The sequence below is a fragment of the Ursus americanus genome, chromosome 6 (assembly GCF_024610735.1).
Source record: "Ursus americanus isolate L20-20 chromosome 6, mUrsAme1.1.p, whole genome shotgun sequence".
Lineage (NCBI taxonomy): Eukaryota > Metazoa > Chordata > Mammalia > Carnivora > Ursidae > Ursus > Ursus americanus.
Window position 1 is genome coordinate 63,172,539 of NC_142132.1, and position 18,608 is coordinate 63,191,146.

The following is an 18,608-nucleotide window of genomic DNA, read 5'->3' on the forward strand; positions in this document are numbered from 1 at the left end:
CATCTCATGGAAAAAGTGTACTCTTCTTTCTAAATGCTCTTGTGGAAGTATTTTTAAAGTTTATATATTGTGCATAATACGGCAGAAAAACTGTATTACTTCATTGGCTTGTTTGCCATGATATATTGCGCATGATAAAATGTTTTCAGTTGCTTTGCTTGCTATGGTAACCATGACCCATATTTCCTGCTTTTTTCCCCCTTTGTGTGTATGTACATACGCATTTTTAAATCATTTCATATCACATTTTCTTTTTCCTCACCAAAAGGAATATGCTGCATGGGAAAAATAAATGCAAACATTCCTTTTCTTTGTTTTTTTTTCTTTTTTTCCTTTTAAAGTTCTGACTCAGAAAATTTCTTGCTCTTATTGGCTTTTTATGGGTGTGAAGCATAACCGAATTGTGCATGGAAGGTACAGATTTAAAATCCAGTGGCTTCACAGTTTGCACATCAGTTGCCTGTCACATAAAAGTTACCTTGGATTCTGCATGAAATAGGCTTGAGTAGTTTTCTAAAAAAGAGTTCTAGATATTTAATGTATGGTGACACACATCGATATGGTTCTAAGTAGGTGCAATCTCTATCACCGAAAGGTTCAAGGAGAGGGAACGTTAGAAATTGCTAAAATGAAAGTTATATGGTTGCACGAAACAAACTTGTACCTACACAGGCAAAGCAATGGCTGCTGATATTTCAAAACCAGCACATAAGAAAGTCAATAGGAAGTAAGGGAACGGTTTTCCATTGTGGTTATTTTTCTCATCATTAATTCTTTCCTCATGTTTTCTGTTTCTCATTGTTGGCCTCTTTGGTTGCGATGTGCTTTTTCTGTCTTTCATTTCACATTGCTCTGTTTTTTGTTTGTTTGTTTGTTTATTTTAACTTGGATTAGTTATGTCTGTGGAATTTTTTTTTTCCTCTTTTACTTTAATTGTTCCTTTTGCCTCTTCCATTCTAAATCATGCAAACAATTGTACTTGCTTTTGTAATATTTCAAAGTTTACTGACCAATTTTTTTCTCTGGTCTCTCTGTTTCTCAACCATTTTTGTTGATTTTTGTGTTTGATTTCATTTTAAAATTTAAGAAACAGTTGAACGGAGTGCAGGAGCAACAAGATCCCTCCCCACCACTTACTCATACAAGCCATTCTTTTCTACAAGACCATACCAGTCCTGGACAACAGCTCCGATTACAGTGCCTGGGCCGGCCAAGTCAGGCTTCACTTCCTTATCAAGCTCTTCCTCTAACACGCCATCAGCTTCTCCGTTAAAATCAATATGGTCTGTTTCGACTCCTTCTCCAATCAAATCCACGTTAGGCGCGTCAACTACATCTTCAGTTAAATCCATTAGTGATGTGGCATCTCCAATTAGATCCTTTCGGACAATTTCTTCACCGATAAAAACAGTGGTGTCACAATCTCCATACAATATCCAAGTTTCCTCTGGTACCCTGGGTAGAGCTCCCACAGTCCCAGAGGCCTCGCCTTTAAAAGGGCTGGCGTCCAATTCTACGTTTTCCTCCCGCACATCTCCAGTGACTACAGCAGGGTCTCTTTTGGAGAGGTCGTCCATTACTATGACACCCCCTGCCTCCCCCAAGTCAAACATTAATATGTATTCCTCAAGTTTGCCATTTAAGTCCATTATTACATCAGCAGCACCGCTAATATCTTCGCCTCTAAAGTCAGTGGTGTCTCCAGCTAAATCAGCAGTTGATGTCATTTCATCAGCTAAAGTCATGATGGCCTCTTCTCTCTCATCACCTGTGAAACAGATGCCCGGACACGCAGAGGTGGCTCTGGTCAATGGATCTATCTCCCCTCTGAAGTACCCATCATCGTCCACGTTAATTAATGGATGCAAAGCCACTGCCACGTTACAGGAAAAAATTTCCACAGCTACAAACTCTGTGAGCTCTGTGGTTAATGCAGCCACTGACACAGTTGAGAAAGTGTTTTCTACCACGACAGCAATGCCATTTTCCCCACTCAGGTCATACGTTTCTTCGACGCCATCAGCTTTTCAGTCTCTAAGAACTCCTTCCGCAAGTGCACTCTATACATCCCTTGGGTCGTCAATATCTGCAACTACCTCATCTGTAACTTCATCAATAATAACAGTGCCAGTATACTCTGTAGTCAATGTTTTGCCCGAACCAGCATTAAAGAAACTTCCAGACTCTAGTTCACTTACAAAATCAGCAGCAGCCTTGCTGTCACCCATTAAAACATTGACTACGGAGACACGTCCTCAGCCCCATTTCAGTCGAACGTCATCTCCAGTTAAGTCGTCTTTGTTCCTTGCACCCTCTGCCCTTAAGCTGTCTACACCATCTTCTTTATCTTCCAGTCAGGAGATCTTAAAAGACGTGGCCGAAATGAAAGAGGACCTAATGCGGATGACTGCAATACTACAAACAGACGTGCCTGAGGAGAAGCCATTCCAACCCGAACTCCCAAAAGAAGGGAGAATTGACGACGAAGAACCGTTCAAAATCGTTGAGAAAGTAAAGGAAGACTTAGTGAAAGTGAGTGAAATCCTGAAGAAAGACGTGTGTGTAGATAACAAAGGACCACCCAAATCACCAAAGAGTGACAAAGGACTCTCTCCCGAAGACGACTGGATAGAGTTTAGTTCGGAAGAAATAAGAGAAGCAAGACAACAAGCGGCTGCGAGCCATTCTCCATCTCTGCCGGAGAGAGTGCAAGTGAGAGCAAAAGCCGCCTCCGAGAAGGATTATAACTTGACCAAAGTTATTGATTACTTAACAAACGATATTGGGAGTAGTTCATTGACAAATTTAAAGTACAAGTTTGAGGATGCAAAGAAGGATGGTGAAGAGAGACAGAAAAGGATTTTAAAGCCAGCGATCGCTTTGCAGGAACACAAACTCAAAATGCCTCCAGCCTCCATGAGGCCTTCCACCTCTGAGAAAGAGTTGTGTAAAATGGCCGATTCCTTTTTCGGAACGGATACTATTTTAGAGTCTCCGGATGACTTTTCTCAACACGACCAAGACAAAAGCCCGTTGTCTGACAGTGGCTTTGAAACGAGAAGTGAAAAAACGCCCTCAGCCCCACAGAGCGCTGAGAGCACTGGTCCGAAGCCACTCTTTCACGAAGTCCCCATCCCTCCTGTCATCACAGAAACGAGAACTGAAGTGGTGCATGTTATCAGGAGCTATGAGCCCTCGGCTGGGGATGCTCCCCCAGGCCAGCCGGAGGAGCCCGTGTCACCCAAACCGTCACCTACTTTTACGGAACTGGAACCAAAGCCCACCACCTCTAGTATTAAGGAAAAAGTTAAGGCGTTTCAAATGAAAGCCAATGGTGAAGAAGACGACCACAGCCGAGTTCTGAGCAAAGGCATGCGTGTTAAAGAAGAGACCCACATAACCACAACCACCAGAATGGTCTATCATTCCCCACCAGGCAGCGAAGGTGCCTCTGAAAGAATCGAGGAAACCATGTCAGTCCATGACATCATGAAGGCCTTTCAGTCCGGGCGGGACCCTTCCAAAGAACTGGCAGGGCTGTTTGAGCATAAGTCGGCAGTGCCTCCAGATGTTCACAAGTCTGCTGCTGAAACCGCAGCCCAGCATACAGAGAAGGACAACCAAATGAAACCCAAACTGGAGCGTATAATAGAAGTCCACATCGAAAAAGGTAACCAAGCTGAGCCCACTGAAGTCATTATTAGAGAAACCAAAAAGCATCCAGAGAAGGAAATGTATGTATATCAGAAAGACTTATCCCGGGGAGATATTAACCTAAAAGATTTTCTGCCAGAAAAACACGATGCTTTTCCTTGTCCAGAGGAACAGGGTCAGCAAGAAGAAGAAGAACTTACTGCCGAAGAGTCATTGCCTTCCTATCTGGAGTCTTCCAGAGTAAACACTCCTGTGTCCCAAGAAGAAGATAGTCGCCCTAGTTCTGCTCAACTCATATCTGATGACTCTTATAAAACATTGAAGCTTTTGAGTCAACACTCAATAGAATACCATGACGATGAGTTGTCAGAACTAAGAGGGGAGTCTTACAGGTTTGCTGAGAAAATGCTTCTGTCAGAAAAGCTAGATGTGTCTCATTCTGATACCGAGGAATCGGTTACAGACCATGCAGGACCCCCTAGCTCAGAGTTACAGGGGTCTGATAAGCGGTCCAAAGAAAAAGTAGTCACTGCCCCCAAAAAAGAAATTCTCTCCAAAATCTATAAAGATGTGTCTGAAAATGGTGTAGGTAAAGTGTCTAAAGATGAGCATTTTGATAAAGTGACAGTGTTGCACTATTCTGGCGATGTTAGTAGTCCAAAACATGCCATGTGGATGCGCTTTACTGAGGACAGATTAGACAGAGGTAGAGAGAAGTTGATATATGAAGATAGGGTGGACAGGACTGTGAAGGAAGCTGAAGAAAAACTGACTGAAGTGTCACAGTTTTTTCGTGACAGAACCGAAAAGCTAAATGATGAACTGCAGTCCCCAGAGAAAAAGCCACGCCCTCGAAATGGCAAAGAATACTCTTCTCAGAGCTCTACCAGTAGCAGCCCCGAGAAGGTACTGCTGACAGAACTGTTGGCATCCAATGATGAGTGGGTTAAGGCAAGGCAGCATGGCCATGACGGACAAGGCTTCCCCACAGCCGATGAGAAGAAAGCAGCCAGTCAGCCCAGCAGCCCAGAGAAGAAGGTCCTGTCCCCACAGCCCGAGGACAGCAAGTCCACAGAGGAAGCCAAAGAAAGCATTTCACAGAGCAAGGCACCAGAAGGGCCCCAGTCTGGGTTTCAGCTCAAACAATCTAAACTCAGTTCCATTAGATTAAAATTTGAACAAGGCGCACAGGCAAAAAGTAAGGACGTGTCTCAAGAAGACAGAAGGCCGGAGGGCCAGTCGAGAATCCCAGTTAAAAAAATCCAGGAGAGCAAGCTGCCCGTCTACCAGGTGTTTGCTAGAGAAAAGCAACCGAAGGCCATAGACCTTGCAGACGAAAGTGTATCTGTGCAGAACGATTTGATGGTACTGAAAGCCAAAGCTGAGCCTGCCCAGAGCAACGAGATTGTTGTAAATGATTCTGGCTCCGAGGATGTGAAAACACAGAGGACTGAAATGTCAAGTAAAGCAATGCCTGACTATTTTTCTGAGCAACAGGCTAAAGACTTGGCATGTCATGTAACCTCAGATTTAGCAACTAAGGGACCATGGGACAAAAAGGTCTTTAGAACGTGGGAAAGTTCCGGAGCCACTAACAATAAGTCGCAGAAAGAAAAGCTTTCGCATGTACTTGTTCACGATGTAAGAGAGAATCACGTTGGTTACCCTGAGAGTAAGATTGTTGATCAAAGGAATGAATTCATGTCTGTGACTGAGAGAGAACACAAATTGTTAACAAATGGCTCTCTCTCAGAAATTAAGGAAATGACTGTAAAATCTCCCTCCAAAAAGGTCTTATATAGGGAATATGTTGTGAAAGAAGGGGAACGGCCGGGTGGGCCTCTTGACCAACCTCCGAGGAGGAGTGAGAGCTCAGCGGTGTCGCACATCCCTGTCAGAGCTGCGGAGGGAAGGAGAGTGCTGTCTTCTGACATCCCCGATGGCTTTTGCGAGCAGTCGACATTCCCCCAACATGAACTATCACAAAAGTTATCCCAGTCCAGTATGAGTAAAGAGACAGTCGAGACACAGCACTTTAATTCTATAGAAGACGAGAAAGTTACCTATTCAGAAATCAGCAAAGTGTCCAAACGTCAGAGTTATGTAGGCTTATGCCCTCCTCTCGATGAAACCGAAACCTCTCCCACCAAATCTCCTGATTCCTTAGAGTTTAGCCCAGGAAAGGAATCTCCCTCTAGTGATGTGTTCGACCACAGTCCCCTTGATGGATTGGAAAGAGTTGCTCCACTAGCCCAGACAGAGGGAGGGAAAGACATAAAAACTTTACCTGTGTATGTCAGTTTTGTACAGGTGGGGAAGCAATATGAAAAGGAGATACAACAAGGAAGTGTAAAAAAGATCATAAGTCAGGAGTGTAAGACAGTACAAGAGACCAGGGGGACCTTTTATACAACTAGGCAGCAAAAGCAGCCTCCTTCTCCCCAAGGTAGTCCAGAAGACGACACCCTAGAGCAAGTTTCCTTTCTAGACAGCTCTGGGAAAAGCCCTCTAACCCCAGAAACACCCAGTTCAGAGGAAGTGAGTTATGAATTTACGTCTAAGACACCAGACTCGCTCATAGCTTACATACCAGGCAAACCCAGCCCAATTCCTGAGGTTTCTGAGGAATCTGAGGAGGAGGAGCAGGCCAAGTCAGCCTCCGTAAAGCAGACTACAGTGGAAGAAGCAACCGCTGAGCATGAAACGCCTACCGATGTCAGCAGAGACTCTAACCAAAGACCCAAAAGTAATAGAGTTGCCTATATTGAATTTCCCCCTCCTCCACCACTGGATGCAGACCAGATGGAGCTGGAGAAGAAACATCATTATCTCCCCGAGAGGGAGGTTGACATGATTGAAGTCAGTCTGCAAGATGAGCATGACAAGTACCAGCTGGCCGAACCGGTCATCCGAGTGCAGCCGCCCTCGCCAGTTCCCCCCGGGGCAGACGTCAGTGATTCGAGTGATGACGAGTCCATCTATCAGCCAGTCCCCGTTAAAAAATACACCTTCAAATTAAAGGAAGTAGACGATGAGCAAAAGGAAATGACAAAATCCAAAGCTCCTGCTGATAAGCCTTCCAACCAGAAAGAATTGGAAACTAATGGATCTGGAAAAGATAATGAGTTTGGCCTTGGCCTCGATTCACCTCAGAATGAAACTGCCCAGAATGGGAACAACGACCAGTCCATCACGGAGTGTTCCATTGCCACCACGGCTGAGTTTTCTCACGACACAGATGCCACAGAGATCGACTCTCTGGATGGCTATGACCTGCAAGATGAAGACGATGGCTTGACAGAGAGTGATTCTAAACTCCCAGGTCAAACCATGGAAATTAAGAAAGATGTCTGGAACACGGAGGGCATTCTGAAGCCGGCCGATCGCTCCTTTAGCCAAAGTAAACTTGAAGTTATCGAGGAGGAAGGAAGGGTGGGACCAGACGAAGACAGGCCACCTTCTAAAAGTTCCTCATCTGAAAAGACTCCCGATAAGACTGATCAGAAATCGGGGGCCCAGTTCTTCACACTAGAAGGCAGACATCCTGACAGATCAGTGTTTCCTGATACTTACTTCAGTTACAAAGTAGATGAAGAATTTGCCACTCCTTTCAAAACAGTAGCTACCAAAGGTCTAGATTTTGATCCTTGGTCTAATAACCGAGGGGATGATGAAGTTTTTGACAGTAAATCACGGGAAGATGAAACTAAGCCATTTGGTCTGGCTGTGGAAGACCGCTCTCCAGCAACAACCCCTGATACAACGCCAGCCAGAACGCCAACTGACGAAAGTACCCCAACTAGTGAGCCTAACCCCTTCCCATTTCATGAAGGGAAAATGTTTGAGATGACTCGCAGTGGTGCAATTGACATGAGCAAGAGGGATTTTGTTGAAGAGAGGCTCCAATTTTTCCAGATTGGTGAGCATACTTCTGAAGGGAAGTCAGGGGACCAGGGGGAAGGGGATAAAAGTATGGTCACTGCCACACCACAGCCACAGTCAGGGGACACCACTGTAGAAACCAATCTAGAGAGAAATGTAGAGGCACCTCCAGTCGAACCTAACCCCAGCAGCCCGACCAGCGGAGAGTGTCAGGAAGGCGCAGCCAGTAGTGGCTCCCTGGAGAAATCGGCAGCAGCCACTGGCGCCTCTAAAGTTGACCCCAAGTTGCGCACGCCAATAAAAATGGGAATTTCTGCATCCACCATGACCATGAAGAAAGAAGGCTCTGGAGAAATGACAGATAAGATAGAAGCTGTGATGACCAGTTGTCAGGGACTAGAGAATGAAACTATAACAATGATTTCAAATACAGCCAATAGCCACATGGGCACTAGGCCCCAAGAAAAACATGATTTCCAGAAAGATAACTTTAATAACAACAACAATTTGGATTCTTCCACTATACAGACAGATAACATTACAAGTAATGTAGTTCTTACAGAACATTCTGCACCCACTTGTACCACAGAGAAAGCTAATCCAGTGAAAATCTCATCAGGAAAAAAGACAGGGGTACTGCAAGGACACTGTGTAAGAGATAAGCAGAGAGCTCTTGGAGAGCAGCAAAAGACCAAGGAATCGATAGGGATTAGGCGAAAATCCAAGCTTCCCATAAAGGCCACTTCACCAAAAGATATCTGCCCACCAAGTCATATACCAAACATGAAAGTGAGTAAAACGAAGCAGGTCAGTCAATCTGGGAAAACCAAAACCCTTACTGCTTCTTCCTGTGTAGACGTAAAGTCCCGAATTCCAGTAAAAGACACACACAGGGATAACGCAGTTAGGAAAGCATGCGTCACACAAAAGCAAGGGCAGCCAGAGAAAGGCAAGGCCAAACAGCTTCCATCCAAGTTGCCAGTAAAGGTAAGATCCACCTGTGTCACCAGCACCAGCACCACCACCACTACCACCACCACCACCACCACCACCACCACCACCGCCACAGTGAAAGTTAGGAAGAGTCAGCTTAAGGAAGTATGTAAACATTCCATTGAATATTTTAAGGGAATTAGTGGTGAGACTTTAAAGCTTGTGGAGCGCCTCTCGGAAGAAGACAAAAAGATGCAGTCCGAGTTGTCCGATGAGGAAGACAGTACCTCAAGAAACACGTCGTTGTCCGAGACTTCCCGGGGTGGCCAGCCTTCAGTTACAACGAAGTCTGCTAGAGATAAGAAAACAGAGGCAGCGCCTTTAAAATCAAAGAGTGAAAAGGCCGGCAGTGAGAAAAGGAGCAGTAGGAGGACTGGTGAGGATGAAGGCAGTCAGGTCTCTCGAGCACTCTTTGCTCACATCCTGGAGAACGAGCGTAGTTCGTAAACACTTTCCGACTCGTAGAGCCTAGTGCATGAACTGTCGTGATTGCCTGTGCAGTGACTTAACCGTAGTTCTCATTCTGTCATTGTCATCTGTGTGTGCTGTCTCTACACTCTTCTCTCCCTTTTCACTGAACGACACTGCAAGCAGCTAGGGAAGCATGCTGAAGATATTGGTGTCATTCCAGATGAGCCACTTTTTTTTTCTTTTTAATGTACTAATGATTCTGTCAAAGTGAAAGCACAGACGTTGAGACCCCATCATGGTGTTTCCACCGACACAATGATTCTGTAACCGTTGTCCAGTAGCTAGCTCGTCAGCATGTGTGATCCCATCACATTGAGCTTCCATGTAGTCTCACATCTGGCCGGGACAGGTGACAGTCACGTGAGCCATGTGAAAAGACAAGTGTTCGTGTAGGCGACTAGGACACATTTAAGTGTACAGTGTTAGCGTTAGTCTCTCTGTAAAATCTGAGTACTGCTAAAAAAACAATTTTCCAGTATCGTGTCTTTCTTGATGATTATTTTAATTAAGAAATTGTAAATCGTAGGTCCACAGAGTCCATGTGAACGGACAGATATCAGGATGGCAATAGTAGCCGATCACCTGGGACTTAGTTGGACAGGTAAGTGTGTACACTCCTGAGTGAAACGAATACAGTTTCTTAATTTCTTTGTCTTACTCACAAGAGGTTCGTTATACAAAACGGAAACAAGCGACAAGTAGAAAACAAAACATTTTTATCATCCACCGTTCTATCTACCCAGAGAAAATTATCGATAATACCTTACATACTGTTTTTCAAAGCTTTTTCAATGCATACACACTAAAGAATAGAAATTTAAATCATACTTTACCTTAAATGTGGGCACTTTCTTCACACTGCCTTTTCTGGTGATAGAAGATAACATTTTACCTAGTAGTAAATTTATTTTCTGGGGTCAAGGAAAACACAGTTAAGGCCTAGGACTTTTAAATAATCCAAAATTGTAAACATGAAGTGTTCCCTTAGCGCAGCTTAGGCAACCGTTCAGTTAACACGTGCCTGCGCTTCCCAGGTGTTAATCACTCGTGAGTCGTCTTCACGATTTTTATGATATACACAGATTATCTGTATGTTTGCTTACCTGAGACTTTTCTTAAGGTGGACTCACTTTTATGCCCAAAGATTTATTTAAAAGGAAATCTTCCATCACTTTGCTAAAGGAAAACAGGGATCATTTTCAATAACTACATAAACAAGAAAACAAGGGAATGAGAGGAAGTTGAAAATTTGAATTACAGTTTTTTAGGTAGGATACACGTATAGAAACCCATCCAGTTTACTAAACTCATTGAGTTTGGTGAGATGAATGAAACTGTTTATGATCTGTGTGTAGAAAAGGGATATTTAGCTTGATTTTACTTCATTACAGATGAAGATAAGATCCTGTGTCAGTTGGACAGTTCTGCTTTGTAGATTTGATGTTAACTGGGCCTCCAAAATCCTACCTCACAGGAATCAGAGAAATTTTAAGTTTTAGAGGTTGAGCGTCTGTTTTTAATGCATAGCCAAGAAAACACAATAGCTTAAAATATAAATGTTAACCATGGTCATATCTAAGTCACCTTGTATACCCTCTGCGATATTCTGCGCTCAGGGAAACGATTATCTCTGCTGTTGAAAGGGAGACTATGAAACCAGATAATGGCAAACAAGGTCAGCTACATTTTCTTCCTTTAAATGGCCTACGTCCTGCCCTTACCCCCAACTTTTTAAACCTTCCCGCCTCCTTCCACCCCGCCTCTGCTCTCAGGCACACTGCTCACGACCAGGAGCCTAGTGGTACTCTGAGAACACAGGTGGTCTGAGTAATCCTCAGCAGCTTGTTGAGAGTTAATAGCAATTCGTTATGTATAAATATTTGCTAACATAAAATTAATAATAATTGCATTTTAACATCAGACATTGATCTGAATACATACCGGAGCAGATGCTGGTTTTGCAGTGTTATATGCCCTTGCTATTAGATGATTTACCATAGGCAAATCCCGTCCTTAAGTCTGTTAGAGTAAATTTTTGGAGAAGATGTGACATAAAGCTATTAAATTGTAAAATTCTTTGCGACAGCGTGTCTCTGCTCTTCACTGGATCACTAGACAAAGAATACAGTTGGGTCATAAGGGCTTGTTGGACAGTAAGGAGTATTGTCTCTTAAAGCACAAGAGGATGAAGAACTTAAAAGAAATTTAACTTCTGTGATTTGAATGACTATCTGTTGAGTGAAGATTATCATTAAAATGATTATTTAGAAGAGCAAAATTTAATTTTGTCCCTCAGAACCACTGCCAACGTCTTAATGTACTTTGATTTTTGTATAAAACACTTTAAAATGTTATATTACATATACCGTGTAATTTTTTGCTTTTTTGTTTGTTATTACCTAGTTTCCACAAAATTGCATATTCTTTGATCTTGGTTTTCATGGATAAATAACATCCAGTATACATACTTTATAATGGTGTTTTCTAACTTCGGGTCCCACGCACTCATGAGTCATGAAATCAATTCATAGTTTGGTTTTGTTTTCAATAGAATAGAATGGGAGGAAATGTCTGTGCCTTACGTGTATTACGGCTAAGTTTTGCTTCTTGAAGATCTGGTTTCATTTATATGAACACCGTGCTGTACAATGTATATCTAACTGGAGGCCGTGATCAGAACAGTTCACAAGCCACTGCATTAACTCAGTTAACTCTTCTTTTGTCCCACACTTGGATTGTTTTCCGTTTGTTAATAGTACAAACCTGAGATAAACATTCACGTGTGTACATCCTCGTGTCCAACCCAATGTATCATCCCGACAGTTCCTAGAAGTGAAGTCGCTTGATCCTGGAGGCTTATGAGCCCCTGAGTGCATTTCGCCAAATGCTAGAAATATTTAAGCAGGGTAGAATCTTGACCAATTCCTTTTCCATGGGAGGATTTTTTTTCCCCATTTATTTCTAGAATCACTTAAAGTAATACATACCTGAGGAATTTTTTTTAACTGTGTAGGAAATACACAGTGAAAAGTCAGGCTCCTTCTCATCTTTGATTCCTGTTCCCCTCTGCCAAGGCAGCCACTGATGCTCACATGCGTCTTCCCAGAGACCCTCTCTGAGTATCAAGGCCGAGCATATGGGTGTAGACATTTAAGTGGACACAAAGCTATTTCCCTTTTATTTGTTATACAAGTGGCAGCGTAGCGTAGACAGCGATCTGGTCTGTGGTCATCATTTAACCTCCCAAGTGGAATTCCTGAAGGCCCACTACCAGCGTCGCCTGTGCCTGGTTCATGGGTGTGTATCCCTGCCCATCTCATATGAAGCTCGAGGAAATTGCAAAGAATAACTTGACTGAATTCAAAGAATGCAGCAACATCCTCTTTGTACAGATCAAGAATCCTTATAAAAGAATCTCTCAAGAGGGGATCCAATTGTAACTAAGCAGTTATCTCAGGAGAGTTAGGTCACAGCCTGGGTGTGATCACTGCTTCCCTGAAAAGCATATAAAGATTAATGTTCAAGGCTGGACTGGGTTTTACTATAAAATTCCTTTTTGTGTGTCTGTGGCAGTTGAACATTACGTTTATGAAACATGTGATAAAAGTAGAATGTGAAATCTTAGTAACTCTCTTTCTTTTCTACAGAACTGGCAAGGGAACTGAATTTTTCAGTGGACGAAATCAATCAAATACGTGTGGAAAATCCAAATTCTTTAATTTCTCAAAGCTTCATGTTATTAAAAAAATGGGTTACCAGAGACGGAAAAAATGCCACAAGTATGCTGATATTATATTACTTTAACTTTCGAAACTGCGTATATTCAGTATTTTAGATAAGCCTACTGTTAATAGACCAGAGTAATCATAAAGGAATAGCAAGTCTTTTGAAGTTACTTCGTTTAATTTAACGCTGATATCCTAAACACCTGTCTTTAGGAAGCTTCTTAAGAAAGCAAGTAGTAGTGAATTTTTTGCATTTTGTCTTTCGTTCTCTCCGTGACCAACAAAAATGAAAATTGAATTCTAGCTGTTAAATCATGGGGTGATAGTCAGAAGCACCCTGAGGTTACTGCTGTGGCCAGGCTAGATGCACAGGGAGAGAAAGGAAGGAGGATAGGATCAAATCATTTTAACCAGCTTCATGTGTGCTGCAGAGAATTCTCCAGTATTTTTAGGTTTGCTTTGGTTTGGTGGTGTTGGGGTCGGGGGAGGGGAGCGGTGCTCTACTCTGACAAGTGCCACCCCACGACAATGTGGAATAAGTTATTGTGGGTTTGCCTGTGTCAGTCTGACCTTAGTAAGTCTTTAAATGCTAAGCATCAAAATGAGGGTGATCTATGTTGACAGTCTAAAAGGAGAGGAACATGTTTAAAATTTTAATAGATCCCCTCGTAACTAAAAGGAGTCTAGCTATTTTGAGGCCCATCTGCTCAGCACCTTACAGGGGAATGAATGTTGCTGTCATCACACACAGCTTCACAAAGTGATTCTTAAGACCCTGACATGACCTCCCTGTAACAGTGAGCTTTCTGAGCCCCTCTGCGTGGGGAACCGGCAGAGCCGCAGGGAGGAGGAGCTAAGCCGCTAGGAGGGTCGAGAATGCCATGCTTTTGTGTGGATGTTGTGATGACTGGAAGAAAATAATTTAATCGGGTTTTCAACCCTTTTTTCTCCTTTTTCAGCTGATGCCTTAACTTCGGTCTTGACAAAAATTAATCGAATAGATATAGTGACTCTCCTAGAAGGACCAATATTTGATTATGGAAATATTTCAGGCACCAGAAGTTTTGCAGATGAGAACAATATTTTCCATGACCCTGTTGATGGTAATTGAATTTAGTGTTCATATTTATTTAATCATTTGATAAAATTTGAAAGTGTGTAGGACAAGGCAGTCACTTAAAACCAACTAAATTATGATTTGCTTGACTTAATTTCTCATTTTCACAGCATTTTCTCTGCTACAGTCTGCAAATAAACACTCTGATAGAACAAACTTGATAAATGTCTGTTATATAAAATACAAATGAGATCTAAAAGTATAAGTTAACTGAAAGAGTTGGTATTTCAAATATTTTACATGACCAGGTGGAAGAATATTTAATATCTAGAGAATGCATTGTTTTTGTCATTTTCACATTAACCTAAAAAACGAGTGAACTCTTTTATTCACATGTTGATAAGACCAAATTGATAAGCTATCTTTTATCAAACAATCAAGGTACTTGGTCAAGTTTAAGCATATAGCGTAGACATTGTTAGTAAAATGGTGAATTCCTGTTTGGGATCCACGTATTTAAGCATGTACTGAAAAAGTCTAATGCCTCACTCAAAAACATGTTTTACTTATTTAGCATTATTTTCACTGTATATGCTTCCATTTATTGTTTGGAAAAACCCTACCTGATCTATCATATATAAAAATCAGTGTCTCATTTCTAATTCAGATGTCACAGATGTCACCAATAACATAGTTAATCCCTTTTTTACATTGGCTTAATTTATAGAATAATATTGTCATCTTCCTTCATTATGTAAATTGGGGCTTTTTAAATCAAAGTATCAAGTAAAGTATAACAAATATCTTACTGTGTTTTTCAAGGTGCTTGTCTTCCCTTACAAATGGAAATTTATTCCAATAATGAATTTTGAGTAAAAAATGATGATGGTGTGGAGGTAGAAAGAAGAGCTAGGAATGTTTTTCTACTATGCCCAGTTTTGAAAAATATGGTGTTTTTTCCCCATTTTTAAACTGGCAAAGTTAGACTAACAAAAATCAACAACTTCTAGTTCTACATATATTATGTGAGCAAGGTTGTCAAATTCTTAAAAAGTTTCTGCTTGCTAAAGTCAACAGAAAATTTAAAGCATACCTTATTATCCACATAACATACACAACGGGCAATAATGTCAAAAGTGGTTTCTTATCAAGCTTACAAATACCACAGAACCTTGGAAAAAAGCTCTCTTCAAGGCCTCATCTTATATGTGAGACCATATAATAGTAGCCAGTCTCTTTTTACACTGAAGACAGACCATCATTATATCAAATTCTGAACTATTGCCAAGTTATAGTTTATGGAATCCTTTAATATTCTGTTTTGGGAAAAAATTTTAAGAAAATATCTAATAAGCGAAAAAAGAAAGAAAGAGAAAGAAAAGAACTAACAAGCAAGGTAACCAGAAAATAATGGAACTAGTCAATAGACTATTAAAAGCTTTATTTATTTGTAACATTTTAAAATCAGAATATCATTAAATAAATTCACAAAAGTTTTTGGTGGCTACATCTTAATATTTTATATTTCTTATTTTAAAAATTCATAGGGAAATTTAGGAATGTGTGTATGAAGTAAATTTCACTTATGTAGATTATAAACCTCAGCTAATCTCAGCCAGCTTTTCAACAAGATTCTGGTTTATAGGTGACTATACTTACCTATAGCAGTTTGAATTTACAACAGAAGCTAAGTTGGTATTTGTCATGGACTGATGGGAAAATTAGGCTCTAGTTTTGTAGACCATTAGTTCAGAAAATGTGCTTGGCTGCCTTTTTTTCCTGTCTCTCCTCTTCGTTGAACTTTTGTGAAACCTCCTTTCCTCACCATGACCAGACCATTGTTGACTTCTCTCTCTGCTGAAGGAGAAAAATATTCCCTTTGTCCCCACAATGAAGGTTAAAACAAGGGAATTGTTCCCTACTTCCCCTCTCAGTAGGCTGGTAAATAAACCTCCGTGTTTCACAGTATTGTCATGAATATGAGAGCTCTTTGCAAATGGCTTTCTTCCTGTCTTTGTTGTGTACCATTTTTTTCTCTTTATTTGATTTGTGGTTCTGAGTGGACCCCTCTCACCAAGTTCACTAAGACCTCCATATACACCACAACCCTTTCATCTCTGTCACATTATGACACCTGAAGACTTTCCTTGGAGTCTTTTCTACTTTATCTGCTTTTCAAATCCTTTTCCTAGCATTTTAGATTTTTTTCCCCCAGTGCTACTGCTCTAAAATCTAATAATAATTTCCTTCCAAAGACTAAATTTATTTTTCTTCACGGTAAATTTCATGTGAAAAAATGTAAGAATTAGAGTTGGGTAGCATTGCTCATATGTAAAGCTCTTAAAATAAGTTATAAGTGACTTATTATAAAAATCGGTTTCTTGTGGCTTGCTGTATGCAGTCTACCACAATATGGATTTTGCATGCTAAAAGTAGAAAGATAATAAATTTGGCCATGGAATAAGTGTATCTTATATAACGGCAGCTAACTTTGTATTGATTGAAATAGTCTGTATATTTAAGTTACTGTATTAAAATTATCAAAATTGATAGAAATCATTTATATCTTAATTAATAGTCTGTTTTATTATAGTTTGCACTAGTATTTCATTGTATTACATTTAATTGAACTAAACCAATAAATTTATGAACATTATTCTGTAACTCATCATACATTTTCATATCTGATATAATTTAATTCATTCCATGTGTTTTGTTTGCTGTACTCTAATTCATTCCAGTCAGTCCGAATGTACTGTCTTCCATAGGTTATCCTTCCCTTCAAGTGGAACTGGAAACTCCCACAGGGTTGCACTACACACCACCCACCCCTTTCCAGCAAGATGATTATTTTAGCGATATCTCTAGCATAGAGTCTCCCCTTAGAACCCCCAGTAGACTGAGTGATGGGCTAGTGCCTTCCCAGGGGAACGTAGAGCATTCAGCAGATGGACCTCCAGTTGTAACTGCAGAAGACACTTCCTTAGAAGACAGCAAACTCGAAGACTCAATGCCTTTAACAGAAATGCCTGATGCAGTGGATGTAGATGAGAGCCAGTTGGAGAATGTATGTCTGAGTGAGTATCCTCAATACCTCGGAAGTATGGCTGGGGTCCCAAAAGATGTTAAACCAGCAGAGCCATTGAAACAGCCTAGTAAAGTAGGAGTGAGCTCTGAGCAGCAAGAGAAAGGAAAATCTGGTCCTGATGAGGAGATGACGGAAGAAAAACTCAAATCTCTGTTTGAGGACATTCAACTTGAAGAAGGAGTAGAGTCTGAGGAGATGACAGAAGAAAAAGTACAGGCTATTCTTAAATGTGTTCAGCAAGCAGAACTGGAAATGTCTTCAATTTCAGGTTGGCAGAACGAGACATCAAGTGGAAACCTAGAGGCCCCTGCTCAGGCTCGAAGAATAACTGGTGGGTTACTAGAACGGCTGGATGACAGGTATGGCTCCGTTTCAGAAAAAAAAAAGCGAATCACAGGTTACGTGTTAATAGTTTGTTTTAAATACTTGCTTTTTAACAAGTACTCTTTTCCTAAATCACCATTCCAGTTTGGGGACAATACCTGCCTTAAAGATTGGTTCATTCTGCTAATCCAGAGAGGGAAAGTGACGTGACATCTGACTCTTGATCTCAGCTCAGTTCTTAAAATCACAGTTGTGAGTTCAAGAAATCACAGTTGTGAGTTCAAGAAATCACAGTCGTGAGTTCCAGCCCCATGCTGGGCTCCACGCTGGGTATGGAGCCTACTTAAAAAAAACAAAACAAAACAAAAAACAACTACTGATAGCCGGAAGTGAAATGCAGACAGTTTCACATGGATGCCAAAGCTATATAGGTTTACTTTAGAAGACTGCTCTTTTCTAGTTTATTACTTGTCTTATTTTCACAAAGCCAATAAGGAATGCACTTTCAAAATAATGTAATAAATAAAACTCCATGTCCTTTAGAAATATGAACATTTCTATTGTTTCCTGACCTCAAACATAATATGCTTATTATGCAAACTTTAAAACACAGATTTAAAAAGTTAAAACCCCATAACTGCTACTAAAATTTGGGTGGATTTCTTTTACGTGTATTTTTCTCAATGTGTTAATGTGGAAAATGCAGAGAAGCAAAAAGAAAAGTCATCGGTCCTCCTACCATACTGAGAAAACACTTAACATTGTGTAATCCTTCCTTCTTCCTACGTGAACACTTTATGTGATCTCAAACATTGCATATGTAATTCTTCACTCCAAATAATATTGCCACGGTGGAAATTTGATTACAACCAAAATAATTCCCTAATCATGAATCTGGTTCTTTGTTATCCTGGACTTACTCTAGGAAGGTGAGAATCTAATGTCCTTCAGACATCGGTTCAAATCCCACCAGCATTAGGTTTGCACTTTGTGACTCTGGGTGAATTTCTAAGCTCTAAGGATGTCAGTCTAATCAGCTTTACAAATTAGAATCCTACTGCTTTCCTCAAGCAGGTTTACGGAGTGAAAAAGAAAGCCTATAGAATGGCTACCAGATGGCTGGTACAAATAATCTCTCAGTAATGGTTGGCATTATTTTTATTTGTGCATACGTCAGACTAAAATTTATTTTACTTCAGTGGCAACTACTGATAACCTCAGGGTTTTCTGCATCCAACTTAAGTTTCTTTCATAACCATATTTAATATTTTCATATTGCTGATAAGCTTCTTGCTCGGTAAAAATTCCCAAAGAGGGAGTTTATAACATTCTGCAAAAAGGATTCTACAAGATTCCTTTAGAAGAATGATAAGACCAAAGAATTCTGTGTTCAGCCTACCAGACTATGGCAAAG

The 18,608-nt window shown here is 40.9% G+C and overlaps 1 protein-coding gene across 7 annotated transcripts in view; it reads left to right on the plus strand.

Annotated features, from left to right (window-relative positions):
- The window catches only part of ANK3 (ankyrin 3), a 349,011-nt gene that overhangs the window by 304,258 nt on the left and 26,145 nt on the right, over positions 1-18,608 (plus strand). For 4 of the 7 annotated variants that reach the window (XM_087863091.1, XM_087863092.1, XM_087863093.1 and 1 more), the window contains 5 exons: positions 9,527-9,601; positions 12,648-12,779; positions 13,685-13,828; positions 16,551-16,859; positions 17,139-17,229. In XM_087863091.1, coding sequence (XP_087719217.1) covers positions 9,527-9,601; positions 12,648-12,779; positions 13,685-13,828; positions 16,551-16,859; positions 17,139-17,229 — 751 coding nt within the window. Of the gene's footprint in view, positions 1-1,087; positions 8,906-9,526; positions 9,602-12,647; positions 12,780-13,684; positions 13,829-16,550; positions 16,860-17,138; positions 17,230-18,608 lie in introns of all 7 variants that reach the window. The other 3 variants (XM_087863094.1, XM_087863096.1, XM_087863095.1) reach the window with 2 other exon arrangements.